This window comes from Lacerta agilis, chromosome 3, assembly GCF_009819535.1.
Source record: "Lacerta agilis isolate rLacAgi1 chromosome 3, rLacAgi1.pri, whole genome shotgun sequence".
NCBI lineage: Eukaryota > Metazoa > Chordata > Lepidosauria > Squamata > Lacertidae > Lacerta > Lacerta agilis.
In genome coordinates this window covers 59,229,542-59,252,806 of record NC_046314.1, presented here as the reverse complement: position 1 = coordinate 59,252,806, position 23,265 = coordinate 59,229,542, and the positions used below count along the sequence as shown (strand labels likewise).

At 43.5% G+C, this 23,265-nt stretch overlaps 1 protein-coding gene across 1 annotated transcript; it reads right to left on the bottom strand.

The window, feature by feature from the left end:
* Positions 1 to 584: 584 nt before the first annotated feature.
* On the bottom strand, positions 585 to 22,815 carry HECA (hdc homolog, cell cycle regulator). The gene is made up of 4 exons (XM_033143900.1): positions 22,216 to 22,815; positions 10,229 to 11,269; positions 4,287 to 4,441; positions 585 to 3,218 (listed from the first exon to the last, which is right to left on the bottom strand). Exons 1-4 carry the CDS (start codon positions 22,445 to 22,447, stop codon positions 3,054 to 3,056), a joined length of 1,593 nt encoding a protein of 530 aa, XP_032999791.1. The 5' UTR covers positions 22,448 to 22,815; the 3' UTR covers positions 585 to 3,053.
* Between the last annotated feature and the right edge of the window lie 450 nt (positions 22,816 to 23,265).

Genomic DNA, 23,265 nt, shown 5'->3' with positions numbered 1-23,265 from the left:
GCACAGCCTTCTGTGTACAAACGGCAGAACAGTGAGGCTGTTTGCAGAGGTGTGGGCTTAAGCATGCATATAAAACATGCACATTTAAGTGTGAGCTCAGGGCTTCTGTGAGCTGCACACAGATTTCTCGAGGGCAACCTAATCAAAAATGCAAATTTGGAAGGGGCTCCAGGCCTCAAATAGTGAGACATACAATGACAGAACTGCCAGCATTCTTCCCTTCAGATGCAAAACGGTCAGTCAGTGCCACATGATTTGAAATCCATGCAAAATGCCTTGCTGTATGCAGTAGGTCTATACAAACTGGAAGATAAAATCAGAAAATGCTTATATCCAGTTCAGCTGAAAACAAACAAATGCTTAATTGCAGCTGAGCTGCCTTGATTGCAGTTGTGCTGACCTCTTGATTAACTAAGAAAATATATATGAAAGTGAGTATTTTGGGAAGTGAGAATTCTAAGTAGCATTATTTTGATCCAAAGACTACACCAGCTGTTTAAGCAGTCAGAGCTGTTGCAAGGACTGCACATTTTAATCTTAAGCAGAAGCCTTAGTTTATGAGGCAGCGCACTGTGTGTTGTATATTCGCTTTATTAGGTTTTTGCATTCTTTTGAGACTGTGTGACTCATTTTAAATCCATACTTGCCTTAAGTACAATGGAGGAGTCACATCTTTGCAAACTATATTTTGCCGAGCTACACAGTGTCTATTATGCAATAGGGAGTTTGGGCTGATAAGCTCCATGAAATTTAAGTGGATCTAAAGTGTGTATTCTCATGCACTGAGGTTGTGCCAATGACTTAGGATCAACCTTATGTTGATGAACTGTGATTCGATCTTCCCATGTCATTTTCTGCACCTAAAAACAGCTCAGGGGGTAGATCTGATCAGAGCTGCAGTGTACAAGGGTGATGGCTAACCCTAATCCATCCAAATAAAACACCCAGGCAACAATGTAGTGGCCTATGTGTTTCACCGGCTACAAGGACATTTCTGCTAATTTACAGAAAGTAATTATACTCCAGACTATCACGATTTAAAAAGATAACATATTCCCTCCTTTAAAAACCAAACATCTTGCACAAAATCATAAGGAGCCTGTGATAAGAATTAAAATACAAACATCATGTGAAATTTTTGTTCATAAATCTCACTGGTTTTGATTTTGAATCTACTGGGAATGCAAAAATCAATCAGTTCATTAATTTCACTTTTGATTCCTCAACCCAATGCTAAATTACAAGTTTTACAAGTTAAGTAAAAATGCCATTTCAAAATAGGTACCCAAAAATAGAAGTTAACTAGTTTAAAATAAGGTATCATCTACCTTCATATTTTAGCACCACCTAGATCATGGCCAGGGTAAACAAACAAGCAAAAAGAAAGCGGGGGGAAAGATGGAATTTAATTCCATGCACCCCAATGGGTCTTCAGGCCACTACTACATGACAAAGTGCTGCAGTTTCTAATATGGCACAAAGACCTGTTAAAACAGAAGCCCATTCTGTGATCCAAAGATGATCTTCGGAACCTTCAGCCTGCCATTCCAAGGCATCCTAGCCAATTCCACAATTCCCATTTATACATGAGGCTACACACAATCTTAGGGCATGCTGACACCAATACTAGTTGGGTTTGTTTTTTTTAAATGGGATGTTTGGACAAACCATGTACCACTGGTGCATACCAGCTTGGCTCCAGTGAAGGGTTATGTTCTTTAAAATTTAGTATTTCGTTTAGTTTATCTACCCTACAGGAAAATTCAGGCAGCCTAGTGGACCACTTTAAGCAACACAATCCATTTGGTTTGTACCCCCATTTCCTACAATTGTGCAGTGAGAGACAAAAGGGTCAAACCAACTGATGCAGGAAACGTCTTAATAACAGGTTTTGCACTGAGCTCAATCATCCTTCTGAGAACCACAAGAAAATATTTTTAATGCCTTCAAAGAAGTTGAACTAATGCAACTAATTAAGATCTCAATGTTTGTTTTGGTAGAAGCAACGTCCCTGACTACTAGAATTACAATGTTAGTGGAAACAGTATGATCTGTCAGTGAGAGTAGCTCTGATTATCAAATATATACTCCAGGAAGACACTATGCAAAAATAAAGGGGGTTGTTTTTTGTTTTTAAACAGTGCATTTTCTGACATAGCATTACATTCATTTGTCAACATTTTAAGTTCACCTCATCAGACAGAACCTCAAAGTGTATGAGCTAGCACTACTTATACTATCAAGACAAGATCTTGCTGCCAGGGATGACGATGGCAAATTCAGCAGAGAACAACAATGTGGGGGTTTCTCTTACGAAAGAGGCAAACACAGGGATCTCATCCAGCCTGACCACCAACCTCATCCAGACACAGCAAATGCACAGAGTGGATCTAAGGGTAAGATGTGAGGCTTTGTGCATGAAACCATGGAGAGATTATGCCAACTTGAGACCCTTCAGAATGCCTCTTTCTCTTCTCAGTGGCCCACACACCATACTGGGATGTGGAGTATATTTGAGTGCATGGGGCCAGGGCAGAAATAACAACAAAGAGCTCCTTAGCTAGTAGGTCCTATCACCCTGTTCCATAGATAATATTCCATCCATCTGTAAGGACAGTCATAGGATTTTCCATCCACTTCTTTGAGCCATTTATGAAGATCCTCCCCGTCTACACGTACAACAAGAAAAGAAATTTATTTGGAACCAGTCGCTGGTTTCCATAACTTCTCTCCATGTCCTGAAGTTACTCTGCCCTAATTAGAAGAGAGTGGTGCTCCCCCCCCCCCTGCTTAGATGAGTGCAGAGAGCGAGAGACAATCTGCTGCCCCATCCCTTGCCTTCAACTGAGATCATGGCAAGAGGACCACGGTTTCGATGACACATATCTACATTAGGAACACATGTACACAATCACACAAAGCTGCTGCACTTTCTTTCAGTTAGAAAAAAAATAAGCCCCCTCCCCTCCCCCTCACAGAACAGATCTTATAAAAGATATGTAAAATAAAGGAACAATACTCATAAAATAGCTATTACTATGGCAAAGCTTTTGTCAATAAGCCTCCAGAACTTTAAACGATGAAAATGGCTTCACAAAATGGTAGTCCAAGTTTCCGCAGTGTGGGCACTGCTGAACATTGCTGTATTCAGAGAAATACTGCATTCCAATACGTACATCTATAACAGGTTTCCCACAGTGTTTACAGTTCAGTCGTGCCTGGAAGAGGGTGGGGAGGCAGGGAGACAAAACAAGAGATGTCTCAAAAATCATTTACTCGCATACGATTCAGCCAGGAACTTGATACAGATTCTCACTTAATTCTTTTGCACTCAGGCAGACATGTGTGCCCCACTAAGTGTGAATAGCATATACAGTATGTTTGAAGTCAGGCAGGCATGTGTTTCTTTTTAGACTTAAAACAGAGGGTTGTTGTTTGTAACTGTTTTGCCTACTTGTGCAACAGAGAAGTAAAGACATATTTGATTAAAAAACAACAGAGGGTGATATCAAAAGTTGTCATTCCACTTGTGCAAGACTTTTGCTTGCACAACAGAACTTCCTCCTCCTTTCCTCTCCCCTGCAGCCCCCAGCATATGCTCAAACTCTGCTCCAGGGGGTGGGTGGGGACCCTCCGGGGCAGGTTGGGGGAGGGGCGCAGGGATAAGAGATGAAAAAGAAGTCCCATTGTGCAAGCAGAAATCTGTGCATGCAGTGCTGGATGCAGCCCAGAAACACTGAAAGAGAAACCAAGGACTGTGTCAGGATTTGTTTTTTCCAACAAGTCACGCACTGCTTTCTACATATGGCCACGTTTCATACTTGAAAGGCTGTGCATATATCTTGTTTTCAGGTACATGTGCCTAAATACCAAAAATAAGGTAAGAATTAGTCCTGAGTAGAGAGAGAGATTGGAAGTGCCTTTTTATGTATTCTGCCTTAGTCTCTGACCTTCTTGTTACTAAGATAATAAATCTATGGGCCCTTTTCAAGCATTCAGCTGTATAAAAAGGAACAAGGCAGGGAGGAGGGACCATTGGTGCAACAGACTCTGCCTCTCCCTCATCAGAAGGCTTTCAGGAAACCCCCATGCATAACATATATATAGTGGTTCCTTGCATCTTTTCTAATTTTTGCCCCCCTCCCCTCTCCCCCTCCCCCGATTCATTTTATCTAGATAAACTGAATGGAAATCTCCACTATCTTACTTTACTGATCAGAAATCTAACTCTTCTTCTTTTCTGCCTAGTTAGCGATAAGATAGAAACCGTAATTCTGTATACTAACCTGACAACAGGGAGACGCTGCTAGAATATCATACGTGTACATGGTTCCCAGTTGATGCCAGCTTCCATCCCACCGGGACTTGCACTTTATGCAGATAATTTTGTGAACTCCTTCTAAACAGTCTACACAAACAGCATAGAGGTGCATTAGCCTTCCTGTAAAGAGGAAAACAAAGATTTGGTACTCTGAAAGACATTTTTGGTAAGAAAATGCATTCTGAAAATGTTAGGTAGGTTCCTGGATGCAATAAATGCAAAAGGGGAAGTTCCATTTTTCAGATATTTCCAGCTACCGCCCCTCAAGTACTTTGGAACTGCAATAATGAAGTATTTCATCCATCCATGGTTAGTTTGGCCATTTTATAGTGGCAGATGTTAAGAAAATTTTGAGAGACAGAGAAAGATCCCATGTTCTACTTGTAAGAGACGTAAGGTGGTACCCCCCGTTACGCACGTGATCCGTTCTGGATCACGCTACGTAACACAGGTGTGCTTAACATGAACTCCCCCCCCAAAAAAAACCCCGGAGGTTCGTGCGTTTTTGCTCTTCTGCACATGCACGAAGTGCGCAGAACGCTTCTGCGCACCCGCCCATCACGCGCATTCCGGGGAAGACTTCCGGGTCGCGGAGGTCCGTAAGTCGAACGTACGCAACATGGAGCGTACGCAACTCGAGGTATGATTGTACACTGTGTGTGTACAAATGAGAATGTGGTGGCATCCTGAACTCTAGAATGTACTATCATTTTTTGCTGTTTTTAATATTGTATTGTGGATTTTATACTTTTATGATCACTGCCCTGATGCTCATTTTTGTGCCATATATAATATCTAAAAAAATATAATGCAAAACTGCCCTTTTTAACTGTGTATGTTATACAACAGGTATGTTACACAACAGGTTTACCAAATTTCAGGTCTACGCTCTGGAAGTACCTTAATAATTTCTTGAAATAGTACCAAGATGCATGTGTCTACTTAGATGTATCAACTGAGGTATACATATAAAATTACTGAGAAATACCCAGCTTTTGGCACACATAAAGGAACCCCTCTGTGCTCCCATTTGGCATGTTAAATAAGGGGCACATGAAATCTCACACGCTACTCTTCCAAAATATATGCATAACATGAAATTTTATTCTCACTTCCCACTTCTTATTCTAGAATATTTACGAAATCCACTGAAGTTAACAAGGGAAATGTAGTATTTTTGGCTGGGGGGGGGACCGCTTCAAGTGTGGATGGGAGAGAAACTAGGTGGTATAGTAATAAAACTTTGCAAGATTATAAATGGTCTGTAAAGGCAGAGAGAAATGATTTTCTGTTTTGAAACAGTGGAGGTCATCCTGTGAAGCAGGCAGAAAGTTAACATAATCAACAGTAACTTGCAGAATAGGTGGAACTCATCATTGTGTACTGTGGTGGCCATTAGCATATGAGAAGGTTAAAAGTTTATTGTAAAGTTTTAAAAGTGACCAGTCATGGTAGCCCACAGAGGAATTGATATAGCCAGGCAGGCTTACCTCTGATACCAGCAGCTCTAGACTAGAAACGGGGAACAGACGTGCTTCTGAAGTGGCCTCCCAATTCCATGATGGCTGGCCGATGGCCACTGGCCATGGAGGATCCAACCGTAACTGGCAGCCCACAGATGCCACAGCCCTACTCTAAACAAACAGGGGATGTCTACCCTGAGCATGTCCTCACTCTGAGCTTCCTAAGGCCCTCTGGTTGGACCTGCTGTAGACAGGAAGCTTGCCTAAATGTACCTTTGCCATGATTTAGAATGGCTATTCTGATCTGATTATGCAATATATACGTTGAGAAATTCCATGACTGGCATAATTTTATAGGTCAGTTGCCTTTCTGTCTTACAAAAATTTAAGCAAGTGAAGAAAATAGCAGAACAGATTTGGGAGAAGAGGGGACGTTGCACTGCAAAAGTGGAACGCCTTCTGTGAACTGAATGATTTCCTTGGCTAAAACCCATTGAGTGCATTCAAAGCTTGAAACCTACATATAAGCCATTTACACAGTGGACTATAAACTATTCAAAGGGTAGCTCACACTCTGACTGTTAGCAAGCAAGAGTCTTAAAACACTGGCCAGAATGTACCAGTGAAGTAAAAAAAAAAAAGAGAGGAGATTTTTCAAAATATTCTCACGAACTGGGCTTTGTAGGATTGTAGCAACCTTCCTGTTCCTCTACAGCCGATCCCACCAGCAGCAGCCACTTCCTTGCTTTGCTATTAATCAGCAATTCCTGACTTCACCACTACCACTGTGGATTGTTCAGCAGCGGTTACTCTCTAAAAACAGTAATGCGAATGTTCAGATCTAAACATTAAATATTAGAATATTAATTTCTATTTAAACATAAAAAGTGCAACCACTGAAGTTGTCTAAAATTAACTCTGCAGAAAATATGTTTAGCATTTATGCTACACAAGTAAATCTTGTAGATCAAAAGCACTGAGAACCAACAAGTGAGCATGGTGTACTACAGGCTTCCTCAACCTCGGCCCTCCAGATGTTTTTGGCCTACAACTCCCATGATCCCTAGCTAGCAGGACCAGTGGTCAGGGATGATGGGAATTGTAGTCTCAAAACATCTGGAGGGCTGAGGTTGAGGAAGCCTGGTGTCGTAGTTAGCATGTATGTCAGACTACAATCAAAGAGACCAGAGTTTGAATTCCCACTGAAGCATGCATGACCTTTGAACATTGCATGACCTTTGACTTTTCTTCACAAATCGATCCAAACCATAGTTGTACATGGACATAATGCACCCTCCCCTTGTCCTCCTCTTCCCACATGGCCAGGAAAAGGACTTCTGTGAAGATTAGCTTCCATTTGAAGGAAGAGCAGGTCCTCTTGTAGTACAAACCAGGAATCCTGACTTACAGTAAACTTTAGCAAGTTTCGAAACAAGCCAAGTTCAATCCATGAGTTATGAAGCTGGCTTTTTTAGCTAACCAAACTTTTAAAACTAATTATGTTCATCATCGTGATCCCCTTGAAGAACAAAATCATGGAAGAGAGATGTAATTTCCTCTAAGCTGCTATTATTATTTAGCTGCCATGAACATCTGCCAAGTTAGGTTAGTATGAATTAATGAAATAAAGGTGTTACATAGATGTCCTGGTTGGGCAGAACAGAAAATCATATAAGCCCATAGAGAAGAGAAGTATTCAGGAAACACAAAAAGTATGCCAAAAAGTATCCCACTGACTAAAAGGTATACCATTTCTCCATACCACAAAGTCACTGCTTTAACTCAGTTCCAGGAAATAAAAGAAGAGCTCAGACCACAAGAAATGAATCAATCTGTACATGGGCTGGGTGTGTAAATATGTTGTTGTTCAGTCGTTCAGTCGTGTCCGACTCTTCGTGACCCCATGGACCAGAGCACGCCAGGCACGCCTATCCTTCACTGCCTCCCGCAGTTTGGCCAAACTCATGTTAGTAGCTTCGAGAACACTGTCCAACCATCTCATCCTCTGTCGTCCCCTTCTCCTTGTGCCCTCCATCTTTCCCAACATCAGGGTCTTTTCTAGGGAGTCTTCTCTTCTCATGAGGTGGCCAAAGTACTGGAGCCTCAACTTCAGGATCTGTCCTTCTAGTGAGCACTCAGGGCTGATTTCTTTGAGAATGGATAGGTTTGATCTTCTTGCAGTCCATGGGACTCTCAAGAGTCTCCTCCAGCACCATAATTCAAAAGCATCAATTCTTCGGCGATCAGCCTTCTTTATGGTCCAGCTCTCACTTCCGTACATTACTACTGGGAAAACCATAGCTTTAACTATACGGACCTTTGTCGGCAAGGTGATGTCTTTGCTTTTTAAGATGTTGTCTAGGTTTGTCATTGCTTTTCTCCCAAAAAGCAGGCGTCTTCTAATTTCGTGACTGCTGTCACCATCTGCAGTGATCATGGAACCCAAGAAAGTGAAATCTCTCACTGCCTCCATTTCTTCCCCTTCTATTTGCCAGGAGGTGATGGGACCAGTGGCCATGATCTTAGTTTTTTTGATGTTGAGCTTCAGACCATATTTAGCGCTCTCCTCTTTCACCCTCATTAAAAGGTTCTTTAATTCCTCCTCACTTTCTGCCATCAGGGTAGTATCATCAGCATATCTGAGGTTGTTGATATTTTTTCCGGCAATCTTAATTCCGGTTTGGGATTCATCCAGTCCAGCCTTTCGCATGATGAATTCTGCATATAAGTTAAATAAGCAGGGAGACAATATACAGCCTTGTCGTACTCCTTTCCCAATTTTGAACCAATCAGTTGTTCCATATCCAGTTCTAACTGTAGCTTCTTGTCCCACATAGAGATTTCTCAGGAGACAAATGAGGTGATCCGGCACTCCCATTTCTTTAAGAACTTGCCATAGTTTGCTGTGGTCGACACAGTCAAATGCTTTTGCGTAGTCAATGAAGCAGAAGTAGATGTTTTTCTGGAACTCTCTAGCTTTCTCCATAATCCAGCGCATGTTTGCAATTTGGTCTCTGGTTCCTCTGCCCCTTCGAAATCCAGCTTGCACTTCTGGGAGTTCTCGGTCCACATACTGCTTAAGCCTGCCTTGTAGAATTTTAAGCATAACCTTGCTAGCGTGTGAAATGAGTGCAATTGTGCGGTAGTTGGAGCATTCTTTGGCACTGCCCTTCTTTGGGATTGGGATGTAGACTGATCTTCTCCAATCCTCTGGCCACTGCTGAGTTTTCCAAATTTGCTGGCATATTGAGTGTAGCACCTTAACAGCATCATCTTTTAAAATTTTAAATAGTTCCGCTGGAATATCATCACTTCCACTGGCCTTGTTGTTAGCGAGGCTTTCTAAGGCCCATTTGACTTCACTCTCCAGGATGTCTGGCTCAAGGTCAGCAACCACATTACCTGGGGTGTATGAGACCTCCGTAAATATAGAGAGGATTCAAATGTGAAAGCAAGAAAGTGGTGCAGTGTCTATACAACTCTACCTGATTCAGAATACCCAGGTTACTCAAACCCTATCTTCTATCTGGAGGCTGCCAATGCCCCACCACTCTGGCCACTCCACTCTAGTCCAAATTCACAAACTATTTTGCAATCCTGTAAAGCAGGATTGGGAGCATGCTGCAAGAGTGATCCTTGTGAGCAAATTTCATGACATATGAAGTGGGTGAACTATGGTTAACACGCAACTTCAAACTATGAACTGAAGTACCGGTAGTTTTCAAACTCTGGTTTGAACACTGCCCAATGTAGATACAGGGAACCACAGTCACAATGAACAAAAACCACAACCTCTACCTTCCTCCTCTCTATAAACACGTAGTTGGAATATTCTCTGAACTTTCATATATCCATCATGGCATACCACTTCATTCTTCTTCTCCTGTCCCTAACCATGTCATTTTTCACTTCTTTTGCAGGGACATTCCACCCCACCCACCCACCCCAACAACTCTTCTACCCATATCACTTCATCCCTGGCAGAGATCCACGTTTGTGAGAGTAAACAAAAGTCTGTAATTGAGGGCTGAGGGTTAACAGCAGGCAGAGAAAGAGAACACTAGATCCACTTTCTTTCCACCCTTGCAATCCCTGTTGTCCTCAACTGTCTGAAGCAGAGGAGCCTCACATGGAGACAATCAAGGTGATGTTGAATCTTGAAGCCCCTCTCTGTAACAAGGACTTTCACAAGTAGAAGCAGCTTGCCCACTTCAGACTTGTAACTAGCATGGACTGATGGGGACAAAGGTGGATCTGACATCCTCATCCCCGTGTTCCCGCTCCTCTGTTAATTTTTCTCCATTTCTCTTACACCTGAACAAGTATAGAGCTTCTCTGCAGTTAAACACAGTTACATGGTAAGGAATCTTTCTGCCAGAAAACGCAACACAGTAAATGAGATATAAATTGCAAAGTTTTCATTAAGAAATGAAGCAACCCATACCTTGAAGGTGACAGGGAACATCATATTCAATTTCATCATGTCTTGATGGGCTAAGAAACAGGGTTCCGTCCACCAAAGGAAACTGTTCAAATACTGGCAGTGCCCTGTGGCATAATGCACAGTTGACAACATTCCGGTGACTGGCACTGAGCGCTGCAAGAATGAATTTCCGTAGATCTTCTCCTTGACCAACCTGGGCATCATCTTCCATCCGAACATGGAAAGTGTTCAATTTATGCCGGGGGATGTGAGCAAGAAGTTCAGATAGGTCAAGCCTCCTCAAAAACTGGACAGGGGCATCAAAATGTCCCGACCTATGTGCTTGTAGCCCAGATGCCCCATAATCGAAGTGGGCATTCCGGAACATGCCGCTATTGGCCATGTTCTTCCTGTGAGGTTCTAGATGAATCGCGTTCTTCAGAAATTCTCCTAAGTATCGTGAAGAGCGAGGCCCACTGAAATGTGTGGGGGCAAGGACAGAGTAGCCGGCGGGAGGGGACTGGCCTGGAGAACCACAGGGAGAACGGACTGGGTAGCTACTGCTAGCGGTGCCTTTCTCCTGAGAGTTCTGCCGATCCATTGAATGCCGCCGCTGGATATCGTGGTTTAAACCTTTCTGCGGTTTGTTGGCAGGTCTGCACTTCTTAACATCTTCCGAGGACTCCGAGGTTGACCTCCCAGTGCTCTTTTCGGACACAGACTTCTTCTTCTTCTCGTCTTGCATCCGTTTTACTTGGTACCAATCAGTGTCTTTCTTTAAGTGGCCTTGTCCACACCGGCAAGAGCAAAAACGAAAGGCGAGATCATATCCCTTCTTGGTCCACATGTTTTGTCGACACTGCTTCTCATTCCAACTCCTTGCTCTCCCGATGCAATTGAACTGGGCCAGAATGCTGCTCTCCCATTCATAAAAACACTGAAGATGCATCCAAGTGCTGTAGGGACAATGTTCATTGTTGCATACCACTTTCTGGTAGTCGTCTTTTTCGAGGTCAACAGGCCGTCCAAAGCTACATATCAGTGGTGTAGCACAAGCAGCTTCTGCAGGAAAAAGAACAGATAAATGTATCAATTGTACTGTATTCAATCAGTACCTGACTAGCAACATTAAGTAACATTATCAACTGCAACACTGTGTTCATTGAATTAGTAACAAAATAATTTAACAAGTTCTATATTGCATTGCTGCCTAAACATTATGCATCCTTTATAAAAGGACCCACAGCTCATTGTTTCCAGATCGGGATTCATCCTAAATGTTTTTATTTTAGAGCCCAAAATTAATCAGAAACAAGATTAAACTCTGATTGCTATCATCTCCAAACTGAGCATGTCATAAAGAAGCTGTTCAATCAAGCCATATGGGTTAAATCCACCTTTTAAAATATTGTGTCTACGACTAAGCAAAGACAAGCCTAAGACTGAGAAGACTTTTCAAGCTCTACAATACTAAAAACAAAACATGCTTGTGCATTCCAATGTCAGAATTTCCCATGGCCTTTAATACACTTGATGAACTTCAACCATCTGTTCTAATAAAACACAGATTTCCAACAGTAAAAGTCTTAGCAATTTCACTTTCAGAAATTAGACCTCCTGGTGTGAAGAAAATTGTACCTTAGGAAGACTAATAGGTCTGAGGAAATAATTTGAGTTAAATATCTTGCATAAAAACATAAGGTGGCTAGCTCAGTTTCTACCAATTCTTCCAGACCGAGACCATAAAATCCATTAGCACCCAAGGAAAAGAAGTGCTCAGAGAGGAAACACCCCTTTTTACAGTTCTTGAAACTAGTGATCCATTGCAAAGTCGGCAATTAAAGAAATCCAAATCAATTAAATTTGCATATGGCTCAAACCTAGTTTTGCATAGGATATATTCTTTCCTATGCGAGATAAAAAGAGGAAATTCCTCTTCTAAGATTATCCCTATAGCTTGCAATTTTAGAAGCATTTGTGTACAAAATAGGGGTTTTTTAATTTTAAAAAAACACAAACCAGCATTTCCTGATTAGTTACATACTATAAGTTAAATTAAATGGCTCAAACTTTCAAGTCATTTAAAGCGATCTATTTAATATAATTAATTTAATAATTTCAGCCCTACTAGGTAAGGCACAGATCATATATTATTTAGTAAACTTTTTACAAGTGCAATTGTATAGACGTTACATTGGGTTCAATGGAACTCCCAGGTTGAGTATGTATACTATTCAATAAAGACTGGTCACACCCAATTTTGCACCATGGGCCTCAGAGTACACTGACCATGGGCTAATGTGGAACGCATCCCAAAAAAAGGTTAGCTACCCCTAATGGGCTACTAACATGAGTTTGACCAAACTGCAGGAGGCAGGAGTGCCTGCCATACTTTGGTCCATGGGGTCACGAAGAGTCGGACGATGACGACAACAACAAACCCCTAATGGATCAGACTGCCATGTATTGAACCCTGTAAACTGCCCTCAACTTGAAACAAAAGCAAGTAACTGCATTTGCTCACATTCATTTTTGCCTCTCCTATTCCTCTTCTCTCACAGTTTGTTTTCTATCTGTGACTGAGAGAGATGTGTATGAGAGAGAGTTGGGAGAGATTTGTGGTGTTTATGTTTGATGGAAACAGAGCAAGTAAAAGAATACATCTATTTAGGACAAAATATATATACTGGGGAGAGAATATCAAACATGGAAATAAAGTGGGGGGGAGTAAATAATAATGGGCCGCCTTTGGAAAACTCAGCTTCATAATGAAAAATGAAAATGTCTCCTCAGATCTGAAAGCTATGCACACATTCATTACGTGTATATTACCCGTAGTGTGTTATGGAGCCGAGAACTGGACCATGACACAAAGAAACATGAAAAGGTTAAGAACAATGAAACATGCCGTGGAACAAGCAATGTTAGGCACATCGTTAAAATAAAAGAAAAACTAATAAAAAGTTTATTAAAAAGTTACAGAGCAAGTGGGAAAGACTGCAAAGTTGAAACGGATACATGCAGGGCATGCGGCAAGAGAAGGCTCAGGTCAATGGAGCAAAAGCAGTGCTGGTGTGGAAACCCTATAATATTAACAGACCATGGGGTGGCAATCTATGTGGTGGATGGACTACTATACCTCACCAACATCACTCTCTAAATTGTGTAGACCACTAGAGGGAGAGCCTATAATCTCCATTTATTATACCTGGTGGCAAAGGGACTATGACATATTTTGCCAGTAAGAATGAGATGTGATGAAGGGAAACAGATTCAGATAAATCATGTTTCTTGCATCTATGCATATTATTAACACTCAGTATAAGGACACACTTCCTTCTAGTGTGTGGAATGGTGGGAGACTCTGTTCAAGACAATGTTTTGGACATTAACCACTGGGAACACAATGAGGTCATAATTTCTTTACACATAGCCCTGACATCTGATCTACTTCTGCCAAGTACCGGGGTGGGATGGGGGCAGAAAACTACACACAGAGGTGTTCTTACAAAATTATGAAGAAAGCCTAATACGTATCTGTAGCATCCTGTAAAAAAGGTGAACAGAGATTGATTTTACATGTCAACTATGCAGTAGCAATACAAGAGGCTAGATAATGATGTAAGTCAAGCAATCTTCTTACAAGAGTTATTCAGAAAGGATTTGTAGATAATATGAAGTGATATTCAACAGAAAAAATAGCTTTAGATTGGCATATATGTTGGAAGCAATTTTGTAACACGGAATTCAGAAAACATGCAGCTCTCTGAAAACAAGGAAGCACTGAGCTCTGCAATTTAACATTACACTATTCATGTCTTGAACTCCTGCTTCCCAAATCTATCTCAGAACTTCCAAAATAGATGATCTGAAGACTGAAGTAAATATTCTAAGAATTTTCTTTACCACCTTTGTTCATAAAAAGCCAAGTCTTACACAAAGTAACACTCCACATACCTGAATGATCAGATATAGCTTGCAAAAAGGTAGCAGTTACTCATCTAGCGTAAGGGGAGGGAGATAATTAGACAGTATAAAAAAGTGTGTGCAGGTAAGAACACTGCTGTTTTCACTTCACTTGGTACCATTGTTAGATACCGTACCTGTATTTTAAACTGTTGTCAACTGCCCTTTGTGGCGTTAGGTTTATCCTGTATGACTCAATAAATTAGACTTAGTCGAAACTGCCATCTTCCCAAAGAATGCTGTTGTTCCCAAACCAAAGCAGCTGCCTGATCAGATTCTTGCTTATCTCTTACCACCAGCCACTGCTTCTAAAGTAGTTTGTAATCGTTCAAAGATAAATAACAGAATTGTGCCCAAATGGGACTTCTCCTGTTTTGCTAATCAGAATGTTAAGAAAGCACACCACATTTGGGCAGTTTTTTTCAGGAATCGTGTCATAAGGACAGCAGAAATGTTAGTTCTGTGATCCATGATTGTGACCTGAATAGGAAGCTCTGCCTCTCTGTAAACGGACTTGATCTGCTCTTAGTCCAGTAAGCAGCCAAGTCTGAATGGATGCACAGGATTGTAGCATCATCACATCCAGTGATCTGATTAGGTGGGATCACATGAGGAGAGTGAAAGGGGGGCAGCTACCGAGGCAGCGAAGGGCTGAGAAACTGCAAATACCGACCCAGCCATGGAAGCTAAAGATAAAAACGATAAAGATTTTCAGGGTCTCCCAAATCACTACTTTTGAGATTAGAAATGAGAAACATTCAGCTCAGCTTTCATAACCACAACAGCAATTACATCTTTGTACAGAAGCTGTGAGGTGATATATAGTACGTACACGAGCTCTGAAAAGAGAAATGGTAAAAGGAGCAGCTAGAAGTACAAGCCTAATTAGCTAACACATACATTACAGCTTGCCACAGTGGAGCTTTTAGTAACTATAAAGTGACAAGCAACTTTTTAAATGTTACATTAGCCAAATCCCCTTCAATCAGATCACTCAGAAAACTCAAAACAGGTTAATACTTGCACAGGAGCTCTAAAAGCAATCAAGCTTCTATAGAAAAAAGGATGAATGCAAATGTATTCCATTTACAACAGTAAAAAGAAAACAGTTCTAAATGGAGTGTACCTGTATTCAGGTTAAACTGCCAATGCCAAGTATTTGGTTCACCTACGTGCCTCTCTCATTTTTCTGGTAGAAATCAAAACCTTTCTTCTCTAGGCCAGGGGTAGGGAACCTTTTCTGATCCTGAAGGTCAGATTCTATTGTCGCCATCAATCCAAGAGGAGGCGGCCAGTGATGGGTGGGGTCCAAAAGTTGGTTGGGACCAAAGTTTGCCATACAGATGAACCATAGGCAGACACTCGCACATCTGCACACACACCCCATCAGCAAATGGGCAATGTAGTTGAGGAGGGTTAATCTATTATTATTATTATTATTACATTTATAGCCAGCCCTTCCTCCAAAGAGCTCAAGATGGTATATACACTTTCCCCCCTTTACGTTTTATCAACAAAAAAGTCCTACTGCCAAGAATGGAACAGATCCCAATTTCCAGCTTTTGATTTGGACCAAGCACTTCTTAGATGCCCACACAAGCTTTGCTACCAGTGCTCTAAAATAGTGACCCAATGATAGCTGTATCTTGAGCAGGATACAAGTCTTTCCACCTTGAGCAGGATACAAGTCTTTCCACCTTGCAAACAGGCAAGCATGTGTACTTATAATTAACAGCACATAATTAACAGTACAGTTAATACTACTAGCATCCCAGCCAGAGCATGAACTGCAACAGGGAATTTTGGTGCATCCTTAGCACATTCCCCAGGATGCTTTTACTGCCCATATATTGAAAGAGAAGGATTAAAAGCTGCATGAAACAGTGGATGGATCCAACAAGCTGGCATATACCACCTCAGTTTGAACCTTCTCATGTATGAACAGGCAAACCATGATTCAGAATTGCTCTGTGCTTTCATTTTCTGCTGCTGGCTCATCACTCAACTTTGAAAGTTCATTTCCATCCCCATAGTACAACAGCCTCTGGAGGCAATTATGGGGAGTACGTACTGTATAATGAATACAACATCTTTTCAGGCACTTACAGGAACGGAACAAAAGATACTTTTTCATACATTGCAGAAATCAGCCCACGTATGGCCGAATGTCTAGGCAATCACAGCCAACCCTCCATGGCTGCCCAGCTGTTAATCATCTGACATCATATGACATCAGGGGGTTTCAATCCCAAGCAAACCAAACAGCTTGCCTTCAGCACCCAATTTAACAGTACCAAAGGCAAACCATGCTTGCCAAGGAACAATCAAGTGTGAGAGCCCCACACTTACAGAGGGACAATCAGGAGCCTTCACTCCCAACTGAAGCAGCAATAGTCTGTTGATGGATGCCTTTCTTCAGGAGTAGTAGTACGTTGGGGACCACATGCTGTGGGCCAGATGAAAGCCAGCAGTGCGTGAACCAGAACCAAAAGTGAATCAGGTCACCCCATCTCTTTCTACTCCTTATAGCCCAGCAGGCTGCTGAGGAAGCAACCAGGAGATCTGATCTGAGTGCTTGTAGAAGACTTTTAAAATTGGGCCAAGGGCTGCATGTTTTCCACCCTTGCTCAAAAGCAGAGAAACAGTAACAATAATTAAGTCAGAGAACTGTAAGATAGCACTGAATGGCATTTTGAGACAACCTTGAATGCGGCCTATATAAGGCAAACCTTGCAGGTCTGGGGTTGTTTTGTTGACTAGCTGAACAAACAAACTGTACTTGTCAGGGATTTGTAACATTTTGCAATGCTGATTAATATCAGCTAAAAATGGCAGCTTCTGTACAACTATGAAGAAATAAAGCAAGTCTCTACTAGCAGATTCCATTCCAAATTGGTCTAAGTAGACATTGGTCCAACACATTGGTAGAGCCCTCTCATGTGCCTATGCCACCCCTGAAAAACATCAAAACCTCCATTCATGTGGAAATCAAGGCGGCATGCTACCTTTATACATACAGAAGCTTATAAAGTGATGTGGGGTGTTTTCAAACACCCAGTATCTGCATACTGAATTGGTACAAAGCCTTTTGAAGACTGTATTATGTGCTGAAAGTTGCACGTTTGAATTAGCTCTCAGCCAGCAGAATAGGTGTAAGAACAAATCGTAATTTCAAAACAAAAGGAGTCCAACTACTCTACAATTTCATTCTGTCTTCCACATTTCTTTTAGTAGGGGCTAGTTAAGGGCTTTTTTAAGGCAAGGGCTGCAGCTGTGATAGAGCATCTGCATTGCAGACAGAAGGTCACAGATTCATTCCTCAGCCTCTCCAGGTAGGGCTTGGAAAGATCCCTGTCCAAAATTCTAGACAGCCACTGCCAGTTAATGAAGAGAACATTGAAGCTTGATGGATCAGTGGTCTGACCTAGGCAGTTTCATATATACCTAGGTATTATATATATGGCAAGACATGGGCTACGTGACCCTCTAGATCAGGCTTCCTCAACCTCAGCCCTCCATATGTTTTTGGCCTACAACTCCCATGATCCCTAGCTAGCAGGACCAGTGGTCAGGCATGATGGGAATTGTAGTCTCAACACATCTGGAGGGCCGAGGTTGAGGAAGCCTGCTCTAGATATAGTCATAGACACCAACTCCCATCAGCCCCAGCCAGCATAACCAGTGAGCAAGGATGATGGAAGTTGTAGTCCAGGAACATCTGGACTTCCTCATCCCTCACATACGGACAATCCATAAAGTCATTCAAAAAAAAAAAAGAATTCTACCCAACATGTATATTTTAAAAGGAGATTCAACTCCAGTCGAGACGGTTTTAGCAAAAGAAGTTGACAACACAATATACTTCTACAGCAGCCATGAACATTTCATGAAGATCTAAAAGCTTAAGACATCAGCAGTGACAGGATATAGAAAACGGGTTGTGCAAAAGTATGAGATGCAGGTTGCATTTGTATGTAACAATGAACCAGAGGTAACTATCTTTGGCTCGAGGGCAACACTGAGGATTGTCAACACTCCAAGTGTGATATGCCAGCCGTGGCCATGGCCAAAGCAGCCCAAACACTCAATCACGCTTGTTCATACATATACATATGCGCGTGCGCGCACAGTCACTCATGTGCACACACATGTGTGTGCATGCCCTCATGACGCACACAAACACTAAGGCAGGCAGGCAACACTGCTGCTCCTCCCCATTACAGTTTAACCTCTCCTCCGAGCTTACTGTTGCATTGAGAAGAAAGCCCTCCATTTACCCTTTCCTTTTTCTTTTCCCTCTGGTGCAACATCATTGCAAGATCTTACAGCAGAAGATCAACAGAAGAAAGAGACAATTTTTGGAGGGGTAGCAGGTCACCAGCCAGATATTATCCATGGGCTTGCCACCCCGTGATAAACCAAGAATCCTGGCTTTTAAAAACCTTACTGGACATGAGTTGCAGGCTAATGCATGCAGCACAATTGCTCCCACTTCCCTTCTTTTGAATGAGTGGGTAAACAAACCAGGAAGGGTATAATTTAGTGTTACATCCAAACCTGGGATCCTAGTTTGTTTCTCCCTAACAAGCCAGGGGGATAGCCAGCCTTAGACCAAGGTTTGTTGTTGGCTTACAAATCTTGGGTTGTTAATGGAAAACAAACCATGATTTTTTTTCTGAAAGAGAAAAGTGGGAGCATAGACTGCATATTAAGTATGGTTTATTAAGCCAAGGTTCTTGATTTATCATTATGTACAAACATGTACCTTCCCTTTTATATCTTAACAAGTTAATGGCTCATAAAATAGGGACTGAAGCTCATTGCAAACCTATTCTAAACAGCATTCTTTTGTTAAGTGTAATAAAGTATAGTACACATTACAATTAAGCCTGCCGTATTGTATAGTAACTTTGGCCCAGTTTGTTGCTGAGAAGGCCACTAATGCAAATGTGGGGCTAGCTCACACAGTATGCTCACCACTTGATGGTGGTAAACAATTGTTATAATGTGCACATGCGAATGAACCATCACATACAACAGGTAGAACTTCCATATAATCTAAGACACCATGATTTCTCTTTTAAATAGCATCAGTGAACACATTCATTTGTGAGTTACCAAGTGTTCTGTACTCCACTGATACGCATGTCTGGATTCCCCCATAGTCTCATTAATCTTAGCAGATCTGAATACCCACAAGTGCTTTTAACAATGCAAAAAATATTCAAGGTGAGTGAGCATGATGTAGCGAGGAATACAATGCCAGGCAGAGGTTAACAGTGTCTTTGACCTCAGGACTCAGATGAAAATATATCAGGGCCTGAAGGGTTCCAGGCAATTTGCATTCACCTGCTTCTAATTTTCAGTCAGATACTTATTTTCATACTGCATCATACACTGAACTCTGAAATTCTTATCTGCAAATTTGAGCCAGTTGCTGAAAAATTTAATAGGAGATTTTTCTACACCATGACAGGATAAATCTGCACACGTTTTTATTTACATTTTTAAAGGAGTCCAAACCACAATCTATTTTTTAAAACACTGTAGCTTTAGGAAATGCTTTCCGATTCATGGTGTGTGTGTCTTCACTCTTCTTTGAAACTTTCCGTGCCATGTAAACATTTCAAATTTATCTAAGCCACTACAACAGATAGCATGCCTTGTAGAATCCGCACACTGGAATCGTCAGGAACCCAGAAGCATAGAGCAAGCATCACACCAGTGGTTTGATGACTACCAGGGAGCCTCTGGGCCATGTCCCATATAATTTTGCTACAAAAACTGTCAGAAAATAAATCGGAAAAAGTCCTATTAACATGAGAGCTAATACTATTGTAGGATATAGATGCTCCACAACAAACTAAGTACTGTTCGAAAAACAAATGGATTTGTACCCCAGGTAGTGCAATAGATAGGAGGTGGAGGATAGGGGAAAGGACCACAGTATCCCCCTAATTTTTAGAAGCTTCAATAGTGTACAAGTTGCAAAGGGAGCAAATCCCACTCCTGCTCACCCACTCTCTCTACGCACTCTTTTCGAAACATGCCAGCTTGAGGAAGAGGAGCCAAAGTCTGGGAACATATCCTTATTGAGATGCAAAAATAGCCATCCTTACACACATGCACTATCAAACCTCATCCAAATGTGTCCTATATTTAGCACAAACTATCGGATTGCTATATTTCATCACTAGTGGGCATTGTGCCAAAAACTACTCCTTGTGACTGCAAATTTTCTGATTTTGTTTTGCTGGAAAGGGCACTAATAATAACTGGAGACAGCAGTTATTGTGCACATCACTGTAGAAGCAAAGCACAAATTCTTCCCATTTCCTTCAAACTCCTAGAGATGTATTCAACACTGATCCAGCTCAGAGAAGACCCACTGAAATACAGTTAATTATGTCCACTGATTTCAGTGGCTCTACTCTATATAAAACCAGCATTGAATACCATTCCTATTCTTGATGTTTTAAGCATGCAAATAACCATGTCTGGGTGCAGAAGTTTTACTGCTGATTTCCAAACTTTTATTCATGGGTCTAACTAAAATTGTTCTGTTTCTTTTTACACACACCCTTGGACCAAAGGAATCCAAGCACCCACCAGTACCTTTCCAAAGAAGAAAAGTCGCCTACAAAATAGGCATCCCATTCCACTCAAAGCTGAAGGACTCATAAAGCAATATTATTATGGGCACAACCATTCCCCCACCTTTCCACCCAGGACCTACAGGGAAGGGTCGGGGAGAAGAGAAAGCAATAGTTCCTGTTCATTACAGATGGTGATAGGTAAGTATAGAGAGGTCAATGGCACAGGGGCGGCTAGGCCACACACCAGTCCAGCTGCAGATATAGGAGTTATTTAATCAATCACTTGTTCCCAGCAATACAAACCATGGTGCAATGAGGTCAGCTGGCCAAAAAGGCTCAGCAACCTGGCTAAAGCTTGAGGATCAACACCAATCACTCAGAATCAAGGGCATGTTCAGAGTGGTCAGCTAGGTATGCACACTTGATAATCATGGACAGGATCTTTATTTATACAAAAAATTCTACCCTGCCCTATTAATACAAATAATTTCTATTCTGCCCTTCTAATGCTTATTCAGCATTCACTGTCTAACCTAGTTACTCGGCACCTAATATATCTCTCCCATGCCTCAGGTAAAGGATACTGATGGACAGGGACGCCCATGAAGGTGAGAGAGTCAGGACTAAACGTATGAACACGGGACTATCTACCGACCAGTCTTATTAACAAACAGCACCCCAGCATTTGCACATTTCTTTCAAGAGAACGAAACGATTCCGGCTGTGTTAAAACAAAGGCCAGCTGCCGAAAACTGCAGGCCTCAGAAGCGGGGTGCGCACGTGTACAGCATGCTAGTAGATGTTAGGCCACTTCCCCGCATCTCCCGACTTCACACACACACACACACAGCCTTGCACGAGGATGACTCAAATCCATTCATGAAGGGTGAGTCCGGCACCTCGGGCCCAGCAGCGTCTCAATACGCCACGGGGGCCGAAAAAGCAGGCCACCCTACTTTCGGTTCCAAGCGTCAAACGCAAGCTTAAATAGGGGTGGAGGGTGGCTGAGATAGGGACCCTTACAATTAAGGGAGGGAGGCACGGCCCCCGCATGGGCTCCCAGTGCACGCTTCGGAGCCATGTGTATTTGCAAGCGCGGCGAGCAGCAGCCGAGGGCCGGCGGGCAGGCAGGCCGCGCAAGTCTTGCGGCCGCCCTCCGAGCACCGGAGCAGGGCCCGAGCTTTGCTTTCGCTCGCCCACCCCCCCTCCTCGGCCTTCCTTCCTTCCTTTCTTTTTTTCAACATCCTCGGACTGCTGCGCCATCGAAGGCCCGGGCAGCTTCGCAACTACTAGGGCGCCGCCAGCCAGAGCCCGCCCGCCCTGCCCATCCGCAGGAGCAGGAAGGAAGCGAGCGAGATGGTGCGCGCAAGAGGGAGAGAGAGTGGGAGAAGTTGCGCGGCCGCTCGCGCCGCCCCCCCCCCTCTCGGCCTCCCCGCCGGTGCCTACCGTTCTTGGAGTCTCCCGGCGCCGAGCCCACGGCGGCCGCCGCTCCTCCGGAGCCTCCGGCGCTCCCCGCCGCCGCCGCCGGCCCGCTGGCTCCCCCCGCCGCCACCACGGCGGCCAGCGCTGCTCCGCCGCCCGCCGCCCCCGCCGCCGCCAGGGCTCCATTTTCCTGCTCGTCCCCGCTGCTGTTGGCGCGCTTGTTCTTCTTGCCCTTGCTACTCTTCTGGTTCGGCATCGCCGAGGGAGGAGGAGGAGGAGGAGGAGCGGGTCGCGGCAGCGGGAAGCCAGAGAAGGCGGAGAAGGCGACGGTGGCGGAGGAGGCTGCTGCTGCTGCTGCTGCCGCCTCCTCGCTCGCTGTTGCTCGGCTGCTGCGCTCCGCCACCGACCGCGGCTTATTGCAGCTCCATTGTCAGGCGGAGTAGCAAAGGCGCCCTCCCGCGCTCTCTCCACCGTGGCCCCGCCGCATGCACACCCACCTCAGCCGCCGGGCCACGGGAAGATGCGCGAGCGAGCGGGAAAGGCGTGTCTCGCTTGTTTTGATTCTGCTGCTCCCCCCGCCTGCTCCGCGGCGCTCCTTTCCCCGCCCGCTGCTGCCTCCTCTTTCTCCTCCTCCTCCTCCTCCTCCTCTCGCCTGCCAGGCCTTGGTGACAGGGGAAAGCAAAGAGCAAGTGAAAGGGGAGGGAGGGACGGGGGAAGGCGCGGCTCAGAGGCCGGGCTTAGCAGCAGCGGGGAGGCGCTTCGGCTTTCCCCACTCCTCTCCAAAGCGCGGAGCTGACTTGAGGGTTGTGCACGCTGCTGCCAGTGGTGAAAGGGGTTCCTCCAGCTGCGCGGCAGGATCCGTCCCTCGAGTCGTGGGGACGCCAAGGTCTCGTGATCAGATCAGTGGGGGTATGGTTTGGTTGGGGCACCCTTCGCGGTGGACTTGATGCTCACTCCGGATGCCTCCACACCCCGACCCCCAGTTCATATTTTGGGGTAAAAGCAGAACTAGAGCCCTGCGAGATAAGTCCAAAGGCCTATCTAGTCCCGCATCCTCTGCTCTCGCAGGGAACC